The sequence below is a fragment of the Amphiprion ocellaris genome, chromosome 10, assembly GCF_022539595.1.
Source record: "Amphiprion ocellaris isolate individual 3 ecotype Okinawa chromosome 10, ASM2253959v1, whole genome shotgun sequence".
Lineage (NCBI taxonomy): Eukaryota > Metazoa > Chordata > Actinopteri > Pomacentridae > Amphiprion > Amphiprion ocellaris.
In genome coordinates, this window is record NC_072775.1 from 595,230 (window position 1) to 613,485 (window position 18,256).

Below are 18,256 nucleotides of genomic sequence, written 5' to 3' on the forward strand. Positions count from 1 at the left end.
CTCTGATGTCAGCAGTGTGGTTCTCTGTGGTTGTTATCCTGTTAACAGCAGCTTCTTCTTCTCTCCCTGTCCTCGTCCAGGCCATGATAAACGCAGCCAGAGTGGTCAGACCCAATCTTTATGTGATAGCTGAGCTCTTTACAGGCAGCGAGCTCATTGACAATGTGTTTGTTAACCGGCTGGGAATTAGCAGCCTCATACGAGGTACTGAACTCATGCACAGACTAACTTTATGCCTTTGTCTCTTTCTTCTCTTTTCACTGCATCGTTCTGCATTTTCCCTCTCCACACCCAAACAATCCCCTCTCTACCTTCCTCTTTCCTCTCTGTTGCTACATGACTGCACATTGTGTTTACTTTGAGGCCTGCTATCACTAACCAACTATGTCCCCTTCACATTAATTCTCCTCCTCCTCTTTCTCCCTCTCTCCAATCTTTTTTTTTTTTTTTTTTTTTTTTTTATGCTTGCCTTGCACCCGTCCTCCTCTACTCTCTCCTCTTGCGCTGGTTTTGGTGTGTTGCCATGCTGTGGTTGACCAGTTCATGCTGGACGTGGCCAAAAGAGTGTGTCCTAACCTGTATGTGGTGGCTGAACTATTCACCGGCAGCGAGGAGCTGGACAATATCTTTGTTACCAAGCTAGGAATCACATCGCTCATCCGAGGTACAGTATATGTTTAATACATGAACCTACACACAGTCTCTAGTTTATCCCGTAATGAGTGTTCCAATATTTATGGACATGTTTATGGACATGTTCAGAGATTCAAAGTTTCGCTCTAATTGTTGAGCCCATTTTGACTTTTGAAACGAACCGTTTTGTGATCAATTCTAAATAAAACCAAACCAAAAATGTCCTCACTAGTGTGACAAACGTTTGGACCCCACCGGAGTTTCTGAAGTGATCATATTTGGTAGCTTCCACACACATTAAATATTTGCCTCTCAGTGAGGTGGAGAAGCATGTGGTTTCCATCCAGCCAATCAGCGAAGGTCACTCTACATTACATCACACTACATCGTGGCATTTGACCAATCTGCAGAGACCTGGAACGGATCAAACTTTCTCTTTTCTCCAAAGTTGGAAAAGATGGACTTGCAGCTTGGTCCTCTTCCATATTTTTGGTTGAAACGTCAGAACTAATCGTGGTTAACTGACGAAACTGACACATTTTAAAGTTGAGTAGTTGTGCTCAGTGATGATATATACATTTCTTGGAATGTTTTTTTTTTTTTTTTACCACTAACAGGCAGGAGCCATATATGGTAACTTCAGTGGCCTTGAATTTCAACATTAAAATTACAAACTTTGAAAAATGTCACAAAAATAAAAAAGTCTCATGTCCTCCAATAACACTCTAGGGTTGAAATTTCGAATTTCAACGTATTTCAGTGAGTGCCCTTTAAAGGGTTACAGGAAAAACATCTGCATGTCTCTACTGGAATGCGTCCAGAGCTGAGCTGCACTGAGCTTTCAGTGAACTCATCTGCGGTTCTGCAGCACGTGTTGGTTGATGTGGTGCTGTTTGGTTGGTGTCGTGCTGTTTGGTTGGTGTCGTGCTGTTTCCTCCCCATCTCACAGCTTAACCTTCCCCCACTCACACTGTCCATAGAGGCCATGTCGGCCGGTGACAGCCATGAAGAAGGCCGGCTGGTGTATCGCTACGGAGGCGAGCCGGTGGGAGCCTTTGTTCAGCCCAGTCTCCGCCCACTGATGCCCTCCATCGCTCACGCCATGTTCCTGGACGTAACCCACGACAACGAGTGTCCCATCCAGGTGGGCGTCTGTCACTTTCAGCTACAGATTGTGGCTGATGACTGATAACTGTCTGCTGAGGTTTAAATGGCTGCTTGTTGGGTTTTTGTTTCCAGCTCCGTTCAGCTTTGGACTCTCTGCCCAGCTCTGCTATTGTGTCTATGGCCTGCTGCGCTACCGGCTCCACCAGAGGATATGATGAACTAGTGCCACATCAGGTTAATTATGAACACACGTACACACAAGCTGTCACTTCATCTGATGCAGCTCTGCTCTGCATTCTGTCAGTATTTCATAGTGTTGTATATTCACTTAACAAAGTCCCTATTATCACTTTATTTGTTGCAGAAATTAAAAAGTTGTCCATTTCCATACCAAATTCTCTCTAATGCAAACAATACGTACATTCCTCTTTATATCAGTGAATATTGATGCATAATTGTGATCCTAATATTGATAAAAATGATTGTGATGATCCTATTGGTCATAAATGTGCAGCTGTAGTCAGCTGTACAGAAATACTTTGGCTGCAGAAGTGATGATGTGGATAAAAAGCAGCGTCTTGTAATCGCTGCCACTATATGAGGCAACGTGGTTCGTTTGGTTTGACCATTTAAATTGGAACTACAACGTTCTGTATGATGATCTGAATGACATTTGGTGTAGAAACCTATTTTGGATGTCTGTGCCAGTGTTATATGAAAAATGTTTTGCTAAAGTTTGCACAAAAAAAGTCTTCACAGTGATGTAATTTTACAGTTTTTATTTTCTATGTAGATGTATTCCCCTACAAAATCACCTTAATCATTTCAGAATGACTCGGTCGTTCCAAATAGTTATTCAGGGTAAACGTGGTGTGCTGTTTTTAATCACACATCTGCTGAGCTGCTTCCTCATCTGTGTGTTTGTGTTTGTAGATCTCTGTGGTGAAGGAGGAGCGGTTTTATCCCAAGTGGAACCCCTCGGCAGCCCCGACCTCCACTGGTGAGGTTGGATTCCAGTCTGGCATCATAGCAGGAAAACTAGCTCTGAACAAACTGCACTGGGAGCTGGCTGCCCAGGGATTCATGCAGGTACAGCAGCATGACGAATGTACACAGAAAAAAATGCAACGATTTCATACTAAAGACGGTTTCATGCCATTCTTATGAGTTCTATTTAATACAAAGCAGTTAAGGTCTCCATCCACTCCAGTTGTTTGTAATGCTCGTCCTCAGGTGTACGTAGACCAGGTAGATGCAGATATCGTTGCCGTTACTCGTCACTGTCCCAGCACCCACCAGTCTGTTGTAGCCGTGAGCAGAACTGCTTTCTGGAACCCCAAAACCCACGAGTACGATGCCAACGTCCCACCCATGTTCATACCTGGTACGACTACAGCATTTCTACAACAACAGTCACCTTCATGTTAGACTATGAACATGTATTTATAATATTCTGTGGTATTTTCTCCTTAGTACAGCGGTCCTTCACCACATCGCGGTTCACTTTTTGCTGGTCTAACTGCATCGCACATTTTTCGCTATATCACGGGATTTTTGTGGTATATAGATAGTTTTATATATTTATTATTGTGGCACGCTGCTTTGAAGAACGATGCTGGAGAAAGAATATCTGCCTTTTATGCTCTCTACAACTTGCAGATGTTTTTATTTTGACACACAGAGAGCAGCTCTATAGAAAATGAGGCAGAAAGTGATCAAACACACTTCACACTCACCTCCTGACAACACAACACTGAACCCAACTAACCAGGCCGACTGAACCACAAAAACACAATAAAACACAAACACTACAAACACTGGAACACTAACATAAACCAAAATAATGACATTTACACCCCCAACACCCAGAACTCCCATGGTGCATTGCAGCACAATAGTTCAGTCACAGACCAGCTCTGACATCGCTGCATAATTTTAATTATTTTAGCAGTAAAATAAGCATTTTCTAGCGTAAAAAATATGAAAAATAATCATTAAAACATATTAAAATAGTATTAAATCTAAATAAAATGTGTAGTGTTCAGCGCTGGGCTCTGATTGGCTGAGAGACCATAGCATCATCTCCTCTGTCTCCTGTTTAGCAGCATTCAGCATCTGGCCTCCATTTCACAGACGTCTGATGGCTGCATTGTGCTGCTCTGTGGTGTGTGGAGGGTTTATAAAGCCTTAAATATATAGAAATAATAAAGTAAATATGGGGGGGGGGGGGGGGGCTGTGATAGACGAGGGACCACTGTATTCACCATGTCTGCCTCATTTGTTACTAGAGTTTGTAAACTAGGCTTCCCAGCAGAGTGTTTCTCTGTGTGTCTCCAGGGAAGATTGAGGAAGTGGTGCTGGAGGCAAGGACGGTGGAACGCCAAGCTGGGAGTTACAAGAAGGATGACGGCTACATCAACGGGATGCCAGAATACACTGTGGAAATAAAGGAACATATACCGGTAACATTGCTGCTGTTATGTTTAGGAGACATATTTTTCTGTGTGTTAGTGACAGATCAGTAAAACAGCTGCATGTTTGTAGTTGGAGGAGAGCATGGTGGTGAAACAGGCCGGGGTGACGTCTAAAGGCCGATCAGAGTTTGTGCAGGAAATCATCTTCCAGAAGTTGACACCTGGCAGCATCATCGCTTTCAGGTAACGCACACAAGCTGACACAAAACAGCTACACATCAGTACACACATCATTCTTTTAATGTTTTACTAAAAGCAGATGAATTCATTTCGTGTGTTTTCCTCTCATTCTCTCTCCAGAGTCAGTTTGGACCCCAAAGCCCAGAAACAGGTGGGGATGCTGAGGTATTATCTGTCCCAGTTCAGCCCCAAGTACAGGAGAGGCAGCGTGGCCGATGAAAACCCCCCAGACGCTCTGCAGAAACCCCTCGCACAGTGAGTTTCACATGTTCACACTCTGCTCCTTCTATAGGATTTGTTGTTAGAATTGTTTTCAGTTTGCTTTATGAACATGGTGCTGATTTATTTGTTTCTAAACTCATCTCCTCTCGCTGCATCTCTGCTCTGTGTAAACTCAGCCTGCAATGCAGCCAAAGAGTCACATGGAATTTTGTAATTTTTACAGAATCTGTAAATGAAATGTTGGATAAAGTGTTTTGGATGAAATATCACAACTTCAAGCTTAATTTGGATCATCTTCCTGACAGCAACTCACGTCCCAGATGATTCATTCATTATTTGTCAGACTGTTGGAAAAAAAAAAAACATTTCAAAAAGTCTAAGTCAGCTTTATTGGCTATTCTGCCGTATGTACAAGACATAAACGGGATTGAAATGCTGTTTCTCTCAGACCCCGGTGCAAACATACAAGAAAAAAAAAAGACAAAGACACTAAGAAACAAGACCTGGCTTTGGCTGATAAATGGCATATCTGTAATGATTTTTTTAATAGTTAACGTGCCTTTTGAAATCCACACAGGGATTTTAGAGTTCAGACAGTTTGAGATGATTTTGTTGTCGATTTCTGATAAATGTGTACACAAAAAACACGGAATATTTATTACATTTCCATTTGTTTTTTGAGTCTAGACATACAAACGCCATGCCATAAGACACAGAATATATGATGCTGCCCAACAATACAACAATGCAGCTCATATGTGCGCTATGTAAGGGAGTGTTTTAAACTTGTGTGTGTTTTTTAGGCTGATGTCGAAGTTGACGTTAGCGGACATGAATGTGTTGCTGTTTCGCTGTGACACAGAAGAACAGGAGGATGGTGGAGGCTGTTACAACATCCCCGGCTGGGAGAGCCTGAAATACGCAGGACTGCAAGGTTATTACACAGCAGCTGTACTTATTCTATTATTATTATCAGTTTATTTAAAAAGTCACCATGTACAATATTAACCCTCCTGCTGTCATCACTTATGGCCACCAAAAAATATTGTTTCCTTGTCTGAAAAAAATCCAAAAATTCTGCAAAAAAATTCCCCAAATTTCTGAAAATTTGCAAAACCTTCAGGAAGAAAATTCCAACAATTCCTTAAAAGTTTCCATTAAAAGTTTTATTTTAAAAACAGTCCCCCAAATTTGGGCAAGAAAATTCTTTTAAATATTTTTAAAAAATCTTCCAAAAAATCCTAAAAATATCTAAAGTGATTCCATGTATATCAGTAAAACTTCTAATATTTTCTTGAAGAACATTCACATAAATATCAACCAAAATCCAGTGAAATTCGCTGGATTTTGGTTGATTTTTATGTGAATGTTCTTAAACATTTTTTTAACATTTATTTTTTCCCACCAAAAAATGTTCAAAGATTTCCCAAAAATGTTGAAAATGTGGACATCAGAAGTTTCACTGTGAACATGTATTTTTTTTCCACATTTTCAAACTTTAAAACGGGTTAATTTGACCCGCAGGAATTTTTATATTTCATTTAAAATATTTAGTATTTTATTTTATTATATATATTTTATATTTAAACTCACTCACAATCTCTATTTTTTCAGTCCTAATTAAAATGTCAGCGCTGTCAGACTGCTTTGTTTTGGAGAAGAACATCCCTTTAGTTTCGGTAACGTTGAGGTTCTGCTGTAGTTCAGTTTTTTGTTCATCAGTTAAACACACCGTCCTGAATATTCTGCAGAAAAAGGACCGTAGCTGTCGTTGTGTCTCTGCAGGTCTGATATCCGTGCTGGCTGACATCCGTCCCAACAACGACCTCGGCCATCCACTGTGTGCGAACCTCAGACAGGGAGACTGGCTGATCGACTTCGTCTCCAACAGACTGATCAACAGAGAAGGACCGCTGGCACAGGTGAGGATTGAACGGCCTTAAAATTCCACTCAAATAACAAACATTACAGCCACAGCAACATGTAAATCCAGAAATCCACTGATCTGGTGTTCTGCTTTATACCTGGCTCTCCAGGGTAAAATGAAGTAACCAATAAACAACCGGTGGTCATGATTGTGCCTAAGTTGGATGTAGTTTTAAAGAGCTGTTCGCTGTTGGGAAGACAAGACAGTTTAAAAAAGGATGACTGAGGAGCTGTATCTGCTGCTTAAATAAAATAAATCAATGGAAACAAAAGTAGGACTGCTTACTAAATAGTAAATTCACCAACCCAAGTTATATTAATACCAAAATAACTCAAAATCCTTTGATGCCTTAGCTGCTGATACTGACCTGAAAATTGCATGTTGATGTCTAAACTGCAATTTAACAGAATGAGGTTTGAACAAAATGCTCAATTTCTTGGTCTCATATCTGAGACCAAACAATTCTCAGGTTGGAAATAAAACTTCTTCAAACAGCCACAATCTGCTGACGAACCAAAAACACCAAACAAAGAGACGCACTTAAAATCACAGACACACAGTGGGATAGTTTCCTTGAGCTTTTAAGCAGGTAATTAATAATAATAGTAATAATTAGTGCAGCTTAATTACTGCAGAATTACCGGTTCTAGCAGTCAACACAGGACGCTGCTACATGCTAATTTGAAACTGGATGAGTTTAATCACAGAAAAATGTGAGAGTTTACCGTCCCTGCAGTAAATCCTGTTTTGTCCCTCGTGTCTCCAGGTGGGTCAGTGGTTGGGAGCCATGTTCAACCTCCTGAAGCACATCCCTCGGTACCTTATCCCCTGTTACTTCGACGCCATCCTGGTGTCCACCTACACCACGGCCCTGGACGCCACCTACAAACTCATGTCAAGGTACAGTCTGTCTCTCTCTCTGTCTGTCTGTCTGTCTGTCTGTCTGTCTGTCTGTCTGTCTGTCTGTCTGTCTGTCTGTCTGTCTGTCTGTCTGTCGGTCTGTCTGTGCTTTCATGACTTAGACCAGGGGTGTCTAACATGCAGCCCGTGGGCCAAAAGCGGTCCTCCAGAGGGTCCAGTCCGGCCCTCAAAGTGTAAAAATTCCAGAGAAGACATTAACTGCAGGTTGTAAATTAGTAAAACTATAAATTTAAAATAATTTCTAGACCATGACAAGTTGTTTTGATCAGAAAGTAAAATACTAGATTGTTCATTGTTCTTTTGTGTCTCATTTTTGAAATATTTTGTCATTTTTGTTGTTTTTTGTGTTTTTCTTGTCTGAGTTTTGTCTTATGTTTTTTTGTCGCTTTGTAACTTTTTTGTCTAATTTGTTGTCTTTTCTGTTTTGTTTTGTGTCGTTTGTCTCATGTTTTTGTCGTTTTGTGTGTCCTTTTTTTCTTGCTTGTGTTGTTTGCCTATTTTTTGTCGCTTTGTAACTTTATCATTTACTTCATCCTAAAGTAAAATACGAGATTGTTCATTGTTCTTTTGTCATTTGGTGTCTGATTTTTGTTGTTTTTTTGTCTGACTTTTGTCATTTGTCTCATGTTTTTGTCGTTTTGTTTCTGGTTTTTGTCGTTTTGTGTTTCCTTTTTGTCTCACTTATGTTTTTTGTCTTATTTTTGTCATTTTGTCTTTCACTTTATTCATTGTTTTGTGCATTGTTTTTGTAGTTTTCTGCTTTTTTTGTCTTGCTTGTGTTGTTGGTCTATTTTTTTGTTTTTTCTCGCTTTTGTCTCGTTTGTCATTTATTGTCAAATTTTTTGTCGTTTTGTAGTTTTTCTAATTTTTTGTCCCTTTTTTGTTTAATTTCGTGTCATTTGTCAAATTATTTGTCGTTTTGTGCCTCGTTTTTGTAATATTTTGTGTTGTTTTTGTTGTTTTTTTGTCTGACTTTTGTCTGACTTTTGTTGTTTTGATCATAAGTAAAACACTATATCATTCAGATCTGGATGACTAAATGTTGTGTTCCTTTGTCGACACTCTGTGATCTGCAAGTTGTAATGTGGAAATGATAAACTGAGGATGAATGTTGATGAAACTGAATTTATTTTTCTTCAGAAATTCCAGGTTGTTCATGATGTTTAGTAAAAAGATAATTCCTTAAATGTGAACATTTCTGCACTAAACCAAAGGAACCATTAGGAGTTGTGGTTATTTATAGGTTATTATGCTGTGGTTTTACTGGTTTTGCTGGAGATCAGACTGGACTGGATTTGGAACATGGACTAAGATGAGTTTGACTCCTCTGACTTAGATTATGGAAATTTAGCTGTGTTGATATGGAATTCTTATCTTCTGGTTTGTTGCAGTCGGGTGAGGTTTTGAACAAACACGTTTCTGTCTGTCTTTGAACAGCTTCATCCAGAACGGCTCCAGCTTCGTTCGTCACCTGGCACTGGGTTCAGTCCAGATGTGCGGCGTCGGACGTTTCCCCGCTCTGCCTCCGCTTTCTGCAAAACTAGACGGCGTCCCATATCGCATCAGTCCAATCACAAGCCAGAAGGAGCAGTGCTGCGTCTCACTGGCAGCAGGTAGTCCAGCAGAACACACCGAATGTTGAATTTATGGATAAAACGGAATAATCTGGGTGCTAGGAATAAACACAGAGCTACAAACTGGCAATTTAGAAGATTATAGATGGACACGAGTTCGGTGTTTTATCCCACGTGTCCTGCGGGTCAAATTGATCCGTTTTAAAGTTTGAAAATGTGGAAAAAAATATATTTTCAAAGTGAAACTTCTGATGTCCACATTTTCAACATTTTTGGGAAATTTTTGAACATTTTTTGGTGGAAAAAACGAAATGTTAAAAATGTTTCCTAAGAACATTCACACAAAAATAAACCAAAATCCAGCAAATTTCACTGGATTTTGGTTGATTTTTATGTGAATGTTCTTAAAGAAAATATTAGAAGTTTTACTGATATATATATGGAATCGCTTTAGATATTTTTAGGATTTTTTGGAAGGTTTTTACTCATTATTTTGAAAATATTTACAAGAGGGATTTTTTTACAATAAAACTTTTAAGGGAAACTTTGAAGGAATTATTGGAATTTTCTTCCTGAAGGTTTTGCAAATTTTCAGAAATTTGGGGAATTTTTCTGCTGAATTTTTGGATTTTTTTCAGACAAGGAAACAATATTTTTTGGTGCCCATAAATGAGGACAACAGGAGGGTTAATTTATTACCTCTTGTTTGTTCAGGTCTTCCTCATTTCTCTGCTGGGATTTTCCGTTGCTGGGGCAGAGATACTTTCATCGCCCTCAGAGGACTGATGATCATCCCTGGAAGACACGTCGAGGCTCGGTACATGTGCATTTTTACATGATCTGAACTGTTTCTAGTTACATACGAGGATATTAGTGGTTGAGTGCCCATAAGCTGCTTCAGAGGGATTGATTTCAAATGTGTACATCGAATTAGTCCACCTGTCTGTTAAAAATCTGCATAAACTAACCCCTAACATGAACCGTTCTTCATCCTCATCGTCACAGTAACATCATCCTGGCCTTTGCGGGGACTTTGCGTCACGGTTTGATCCCCAACCTGCTGGGAGAAGGTCGCTGTGCCAGATACAACTGCAGGGACGCTGTGTGGTGGTGGCTGCAGTGCATCCAGGTAGGAGGAGGCGTTACTGGGAAGCAGGATGGGGGTTAAGAGGGACCACATTTCAGTTCTACAGTAACTTAATATACAGACAAGCTTGAAATTATTCATACCCTTAGCAAATTTTTAACTTAAAATTACTTTTAAATGTAAATAAAAGCTGAGAAATAATTCTTTCCACTCCTCTTGTGCATCATTTGGAAACACCTGTGTCATTTCCAATCCAAAAAACCTTACTGCTTGAATCTGTTATTACAGTCAAAACCATTGTGACAGGAAAAGACGGTGTTCTACTTGATATTATTACACATATTAGACAGGTACAGAGCATAAGTAGATGGACAAAAAAAGCAAAGAAGAGATGCCAGTTTGCAGTCAGGGAAGACACAAGTGGACTTTCCTGTTATTAGATGGATGTAGAGTACAGGATGGAGGCCTATAAGCAGCAACAGATGCACTGCTGACGCTGTTTCTGTGATGTTCTTCTCTGCAGGACTACACCGTCCACGTTCCCCAAGGACATGAGATCCTGCGCTGCCCTGTGACTCGCATGTATCCTACTGATGACTCTGAACCCTGCAAACCTGGAGAGGTGGTACGTGAACACACACATTACAGGATCTAGACACCAAAAACCAACGTTCTGTGCTCTGGGAAAACTCAGTTTAATAGAAGATTTAAATGCAGACCTGAAAACATGCATGTGAGCTAAGTTAGTTTGACCAGTTCTGTGAAGGATTAGGCTGAAATTCCAGCAATTTATTGTGAGAAAATTGTGAAAAATAATTGTAAACATTTCACCCAAATTAAAAAATTCAAAGGTCCATCTACCAAATACTGACTGTGGATGTGAACTTCTGATCCACTTGGAATGTGATGGGGAAAAAAGCTGCACTATTATTCTGGCATTTCACATTCTGAACATAAAGTAGTGACCGGAGACGTGGAATGTTTACCAGGATAAAATGTAAACTTCCATTGTTTGTGCATATAGACACACAAAGCAGCAGGAATTTTAGGGGTCTAACATGCCTCATCCTACTGCAGTTAAGTTTTAACTCCACCATTACCAGTTTCATACTGTTTTCACCCATACACTGGAAGCAATGCTCCTCTCAAAACAAGAAAAAAAATTATTTCAAGGAACTTTTACCTTGAAATAAGTGAAAAAAAATCTGCCAATAGAACAAGTGAAAAATGGCATGTCAGATTTCTAGAAATAAGATATGATATTTAGAATATTGAGAACTTAAAATTAGCTGGGAAAACTTATTTTAAGCTCTATTTTACCAGGATTGTCAAGCTTAGGTGTCTTAAAATAAGCCAGACATGCTAAAAAAAAAAAAAAAAAAAAGCAGTTTTTCACTCAAAAATAGATTTGTGCTTTCATGTAACCTCCTAATTTGAGATGTATTAACCCTCCTGCTGTCTTCATTTACAGGCACCAAAAAATATTGTTTCCTTGTCTGAAAAATATCCAAAAATTCAGCAAAAAAATTCCCCAAATTTCTGAAAATTTGCAAAAATTTCAGGAAGAAAATTTCAAAAATTCCTTCAAAGTTTCCCTTAAAAGTTTTATTTCAAAAAAATCCCCCAAATTTGGCAAGAAAATTCTTGTAAATATTTTCAAAAAATTTATAAAAATCTTCCAAAAAATCCTAAAAATATCTAAAGTGATTCCATATATATCAGTAAAACTTCTAATATTTTCTTTAAGAACATTCACATAAAAATCTACCAAAATCCAGCGAAATTCACTGGATTTTGGTTGATTTTTTTGTGAATATTCTTAAGAAACATTTTTAACATTTCTTTTTTTCCACCAAAAAATGTAACCAGCAGCAGTCACATTAGAGACCCACACCACTCACTTTACTCACTTTTTGTCTCTCCCACAACTCCACTGTCCTACAAGGTCCATTACAATTACATGCAAATGGTAAAATATGCAAATTAGGCGATGACATCATTTAGCGACTTCTAACAACTTTTAGGACAGCCAATAGCTACTTTCCTTACTGAGGAGTTGGCGACACTGCTGCACTGATGTTCAAAATGTGTGTTTTCATACACAAAATACTTTATTTCTGTGTATAGGAGCAGCCTCTGTATGATGTGATCCAGGAGGCTCTGCAGCGCCACCTGGAGGGAGTTTCCTTCAGAGAGAGAAATGCTGGATCCAAGATAGACATGAACATGAGAGATGAAGGTAGAACAAGCTGGGTGTGTTAAACTAGAGGGAAGATAATGGACGATGTGGAAGTTATGTGACATACACTGTTTTGGTTTTATTATTGTATAATAGGATGCGATAAACTCTGTTGATCCATCCAAACACTGTACTACTACTATTAATACTATACACTGCTTTTCTTATATGAAGTCATTTTTACAGCAGTAGCCGATGTCAAACAACAATTTTCTGGTTCTGCCACCTCTCCGATGTCTTTCCTTTGTTTCTAGGGTTCAACGTGGTCGCTAAGGTGGATCACACCACAGGTTTCGTGACCGGAGGAAACCGCTTTAACTGTGGAACGTGGATGGACAAGATGGGAGAGAGCGAGAGAGCGAGGAACAAAGGCATGCCGGCCACTCCGAGGTAACAGACATGAACTCAATCCCTCACAGCCTTTTGTACCACATTTAAAGTCTGTATTTGACTGAAACAGAAAGTACAAAAACAGATTAATCTTTTAAATTGTATTCCAAGAAAAAAGAACATTCTAATAACAATATAAAATATTCCGAATTTATCAAGAATCAAGAATCTTTATTGTCATTGTGTTTCCACACTGCGAAATTACGATTGGTGACTCCCAGCTATAGATAAAAAAATAGAAAAGGGCACACTATGTACAAATAAAATAAAAAATACTGAAAGCTATAAATATGTAAACAGAGGTAGTGCACATGAGCAGTAGGATGAGTGTAAAGTTCAGTCCAGTGAAGACTCAGTTCTTTTTTTTTTTTTTTTAAAGACTCAGTTCTTTATTGCACATAGTGAGTCTGTTGTGTGTTCAGAGGGAATGGATGGACAGCTCTGGGATAAAAACTGTTTTTCAGTCTGGAGGTCAGAGTTTTTATGTTTCTGTACCGTGTCCCCGAGGGAAGCGGAACAATCAGTCCATTTCCCAGGTGGGTGGGGTCAGCAGCGATACGTCGGGCCTTCCTCTGGACCCGGTATACTGAGTCCAGGTCTGGAAGAGGACTTCCCACAATCCCCTGTGCTGTTTCCACCACCCAGGATAAGTTCTGTCCTCAGCTGTGCAGCTGCTGTACCACGCTGTTGCACCAAGACAGAGGATGCTTTCTATTGAGGTTCTGTAGAAGTTCATCAGGAGCTGAGGGCAGAGACCAGCATGTTTCAGCTTCCTGAGGAAGAAGAGTCTTTGTTGAGCCTTCTTCACCAGGTGAGCTGTGTTCAGAGACCAGGTCAGGTCAGATGGAATGTAGACACCCAGGAACTGGATGTTGTCAACATGCTCCACTGCTTCCCCTTTGATGAGGAGAGGAGCTGGTCTGTCCTCCTGGACCTCCTGTAGTCCACCATGACCTCCTGTAGGCCACCATGACCTCCTGTAGTCCTCCTGGACCTCCTGTAGTCCACCATGACCTCCTGTAGGCCACCATGACCTCCTGTAGTCCTCCTGGACCTCCTATAGTCCTCCTGGACCTCCTGTAGTCCTCCTGGACCTCCTGTAGTCCACCATGACCTCCTTGGTCTTGTTGGTGTTCAGAACAAGGTTGTTATCTGAACACCACTGAATAAGGTGCTGGATCTCCTCTCTGTAGAGGATCTCATCATTGTCTGATATGAGACCCACTACGGTGATGTCATCAGCAAACTTCACCACCGTGTTTGTGGAGTGGATGGAGATGCAGTCGCTGGTGAAGAGGGCTGGACTGAATGCAGTCCTGTGGTGTTCCTGTTCTCAGGACCAGTGGAGGACATCCTGTCTCCCATTCTCACCCTCTGAGGCCTGTTGGTGAGGAAGTCCCTGATCCAGTGACAGTGATGTGGACAGTCCCAGGTTATGGAGCTTCAGTGTCAGTTTGTCCAGGCACACCGTACTGAAAGCTGAAGTCCACAAGTAGCATCCTCACATAGGTGTTAATTTAAAAAACTAAGTATTATCAGTGATGATCCGTATTTCCTGTGACTGATATGTTAATATTGGACTGTAAAGATGTGAAAACCATTTTACATTTGCAGCTTCATTTGAAGCTATTTACTTGATGGACACTTAAATAATTAACCTTTGTGTCGTCCTGTGGGTCAGATTGACCCGTTTTAAAGTTTGAAAATGTGGAAAAAAATATATTTTCACAGTGAAACTTTTGATGTCTACATTTTCAACATTTTTTAAAAATTTTTGAACATTTTTTGGTGGAAAAAAAGAAATGTTAAAAATGTTTTTTCAGAACATTCACATAAAAATCAACCAAAATCGAGCAAATTTCGCTGGATTTTGGTTGATTTTTATGTGAATGTTCTTAAAGAAAATAGAAGTTTTACTGATATATGTGGAATCACTTTAGATATTTTTAGGATTTTTTGGAAGATTTTTACTCATTTTTTGAAAATATTTACAAGAATTTTCTTGCCAAATTTGGGGGGGGTTTAAAAATAAAACATCAGGGAAACTTTTATGGAATTATTGGAATTTTCTTCCTGAAGGTTTTGCAAATTTTCAGACATTTGGGATTTTTTTTGCAGAATTTGGGGATTTTTTTCAGACAATGAAACAATATTTTTTGGTGGCTGTAAATGAAGAGAACAGGAGGGTTAATCTAGTGGTTCCCAGCCGAGGGTTCGGCCCTTCCAGAGGGTCTCATGATAAATCTGAGGGGATGATGAGAGAAACAAAGCACAGTTCTTTAATCCTCTGAACTCAAAGCAGTTTTGTGTGGGCTCATTTTTTACTACAGCATAAAGTCCTGCACCTCTATGAAACCAAAAAACGACAATGGCTGGAGGTGGAGAAAACCCAAAAATATCTTTCATGCAGCATGACACGGATACAAATCATCACTACGAAAAAAATGATGAAGCGCTGAAGTTTCTGTTTTTTAGAGGATTTGGAACCAGAATAAAGTGTCAGAGGGTTAAACTGTGAACGGAGACGTTAAGAGAAGAAATCATTTTCAGGTGCTCTTTAGGTATTTTTTGCTACTTGAATATCTTTGAATTTCATCCAGTTAATTAAACAGATCCTAACATTTTAAACGGCTACTTCTGGCTCCCAGAAACTGTGATGGGCCTATTTGAATATTTTCAGATAACGAGTGAAGTAACAGCCATGAAAATAAGAGTAATGTTCAGCCTAATGAGTTTTTTTCTGTGATTTTCTGTCCAGAGACGGAGCAGCAGTGGAGATCGTTGGTCTCAGTAAATCAGCAGTTCGCTGGGTTGTGGAACTTCACGCTAAAGGACTGTTCCCTTATGACGGCGTTAAAGTGGCCACTAATGGTATCACTCACTCACAATGACACAAATCATTTCAGATAAATATTTGTCTTCTTGCATTGAGTCTGACTTCTCATTAAAACACGTGTTGTGTTCCAGGTAATAAAGGGTTCATCTCGTACTCCCAGTGGAACCAGCAGATCCAGCAGTGCTTTGAAGCAGCGTTCTGGGTGTCTGGGGACCCAGACGACCCCAATGAGAAGCACCCCGACCTGGTGCACAAGAAGGGCATCTACAAGGACAGTTACGGAGCCTCCAGCCCCTGGTGTGACTACCAGCTCAGACCCAACTTCACCATCACCATGGTGGTGGTACGCAGAGCTGCACTCTGTTAGTGGCTTTTATTAGTGTCTGAACGGGACCCAGCAGTAAATCCATGTCTGCTATGTTTGTGTGACAGGCTCCAGAGCTGTTCTCAGTGCAGAGAGCCTGGAAGGCTTTGGATGTGGCTGAGAAGAAATTACTGGGACCACTGGGAATGAAAACACTGGACCCTGAGTAATAAATCTCTCAGATTCTTTTCAAACATGTTCAAGATCTATTCTGTACTTCAGTCTGAACACAGCAGTTTCATGATGTGGTGGAAAGAAATGTGTAGTTTTTCTGATTGTAGACATGACTCTAGTGGTGTTTACTTGGTGTTGTCATCATATTTTATAACCACCAGGAGCAGAATGTGAAAGTGTGTGTTGTGTTCCAGTGACATGGTGTACTGTGGAGTCTATGACAACGCTCTGGATAACGACAACTACAACCTGGCAAAAGGCTTCAACTACCACCAAGGACCGGTGAGACAGAAGCTCTCTGCTGCCGTTGGGTGTTAGAGCAGATAAATAACCTGAGCTGTGGTTATGAAGCTACAGCTGACCTCTGATCAGATATTTCAACAGTTTGGTCCTTAGAAAGTTTTCACATCTTCACTTTGTACTCACTATATGGTGTAGATTTAATATTAAATGGATAAAAGGCCTTTTGCTCATCCTCTACACTTAGTCATCCAATATTTCTACAAACATTTATATTTCTTCTCTAAAGAGAAAACATCTATCTATCTATCTATCTATCTATCTATCTATCTATCTATCTATAGTCTATCTATAGTCTATCTATAGTCTATCTATAGTCTATCTATAGTCTATCTATAGTCTATCTATAGTCTCTATCTATAGTCTATCTATCTATAGTCTATCTGTAGTCTATCTATCTATAGTCTATCTATAGTCTATCTATCTATCTATCTATAGTCTATAGTCTATCTATAGTATATCTATAGTCTATCTATAGTCTCTATCTATAGTCTGTCTATCTATAGTCTATCTCTCTCTCTATAGTCTATATCTATAGTCTATCTATCTATAGTCTATCTATAGTCTATCTATAGTCTATCTATCTATAGTCTATCTATCTATAGTCTATCTCTCTCTCTATAGTCTATATCTATAGTCTATCTATCTATAGTCTATCTATAGTCTATCTATAGTCTATCTATAGTCTATCTATCTATAGTCTATCTATAGTCTATCTATAGTCTGTCTATCTAGCTATAGTCTATCTATCTATAGTCTATCTATAGTCTCTATCTATAGCCTATCTATCTATAGTCTATCTATAGTCTGTCTATCTATCTATCTATCTATCTATAGTCACTCTATCTATAGTCTATCTATAGGCTATAGTCTATCTATCTATAGTCTTTCTATAGTCTCTATCTATAGTCTATCTATAGTCTATCTATCTATAGTCTATCTCTCTATAGTCTATCTAGTCTATCAATCTATAGTCTATCTATAGTTTATCTATCTATCTATAGTCTATCTATAGTCTATCTATCTATAGTCTATCTATAGTCTATCTATCTATAGTCTATCTATCTATCTATCTATCTATCTATCTATCTATAGTCTGTCTATAGTCTCTATCTATAGTCTATCTATCTATAGTCTATCTGTAGTCTATCTATCTATAGTCTATCTATAGTCTATCTATCTATAGTCTATAGTCTATCTATCTATAGTCTATAGTCTATCTATCTATAGTCTATCTATAGTCTATCTATCTATAGTCTATCTATCTATCTATCTATCTATAGTCTATCTATAGTCTATCTATCTATAGTCTATCTATAGTCTGTCTATCTAGCTATAGTCTATCTATCTATAGTCTATCTATAGTCTCTATCTATAGCCTATCTATCTATAGTCTATCTATAGTCTGTCTATCTATCTATCTATCTATCTATAGTCTATCTATAGTCTATCTATCTATAGTCTATCTATCTATAGTCTATCTAGTCTATCAATCTATAGTCTATCTAGTCTATCAATCTATAGTCTATCTATAGTTTATCTATCTATCTATAGTCTATCTATAGTCTATCTATCTATAGTCTCTCCATCTATAGTCTTTCTATAGTCTCTATCTATAGTCTATCTATCTATAGTCTATCTCTCTATAGTCTAGTCTATCAATCTATAGTCTATCTATAGTTTATCTATCTATCTATAGTCTATCTATAGTCTATCTATAGTCTATCTATCTATAGTCTATCTATAGTCTATCTATCTATAGTCTATCTATCTATCTATCTATCTATCTATAGTCTATCTATAGTCTCTCTATCTATAGTCTATCTAG

At 38.9% G+C, this 18,256-nt stretch overlaps 1 protein-coding gene across 6 annotated transcripts in view; it reads left to right on the plus strand.

The window, feature by feature from the left end:
• The window catches only part of agla (amylo-alpha-1, 6-glucosidase, 4-alpha-glucanotransferase a), a 53,406-nt gene that overhangs the window by 31,364 nt on the left and 3,786 nt on the right, over window positions 1-18,256 (plus strand). For 4 of the 6 annotated variants that reach the window (XM_055014312.1, XM_055014309.1, XM_055014313.1 and 1 more), the window contains 21 exons: window positions 81-204; window positions 1,614-1,777; window positions 1,873-1,974; window positions 2,674-2,829; window positions 2,974-3,124; window positions 4,078-4,202; window positions 4,285-4,397; window positions 4,515-4,649; window positions 5,420-5,550; window positions 6,402-6,538; window positions 7,310-7,443; window positions 8,902-9,077; window positions 9,753-9,855; window positions 10,044-10,167; window positions 10,649-10,750; window positions 12,253-12,364; window positions 12,619-12,754; window positions 15,513-15,625; window positions 15,722-15,933; window positions 16,023-16,120; window positions 16,323-16,410. In XM_055014312.1, coding sequence (XP_054870287.1) covers window positions 81-204; window positions 1,614-1,777; window positions 1,873-1,974; window positions 2,674-2,829; window positions 2,974-3,124; window positions 4,078-4,202; window positions 4,285-4,397; window positions 4,515-4,649; window positions 5,420-5,550; window positions 6,402-6,538; window positions 7,310-7,443; window positions 8,902-9,077; window positions 9,753-9,855; window positions 10,044-10,167; window positions 10,649-10,750; window positions 12,253-12,364; window positions 12,619-12,754; window positions 15,513-15,625; window positions 15,722-15,933; window positions 16,023-16,120; window positions 16,323-16,410 — 2,736 coding nt within the window. Of the gene's footprint in view, window positions 1-80; window positions 205-540; window positions 665-1,613; window positions 1,778-1,872; window positions 1,975-2,673; window positions 2,830-2,973; window positions 3,125-4,077; window positions 4,203-4,284; window positions 4,398-4,514; window positions 4,650-5,419; window positions 5,551-6,401; window positions 6,539-7,309; window positions 7,444-8,901; window positions 9,078-9,752; window positions 9,856-10,043; window positions 10,168-10,648; window positions 10,751-12,252; window positions 12,365-12,618; window positions 12,755-15,512; window positions 15,626-15,721; window positions 15,934-16,022; window positions 16,121-16,322; window positions 16,411-18,256 lie in introns of all 6 variants that reach the window. The other 2 variants (XM_055014310.1, XM_055014314.1) reach the window with 1 other exon arrangement.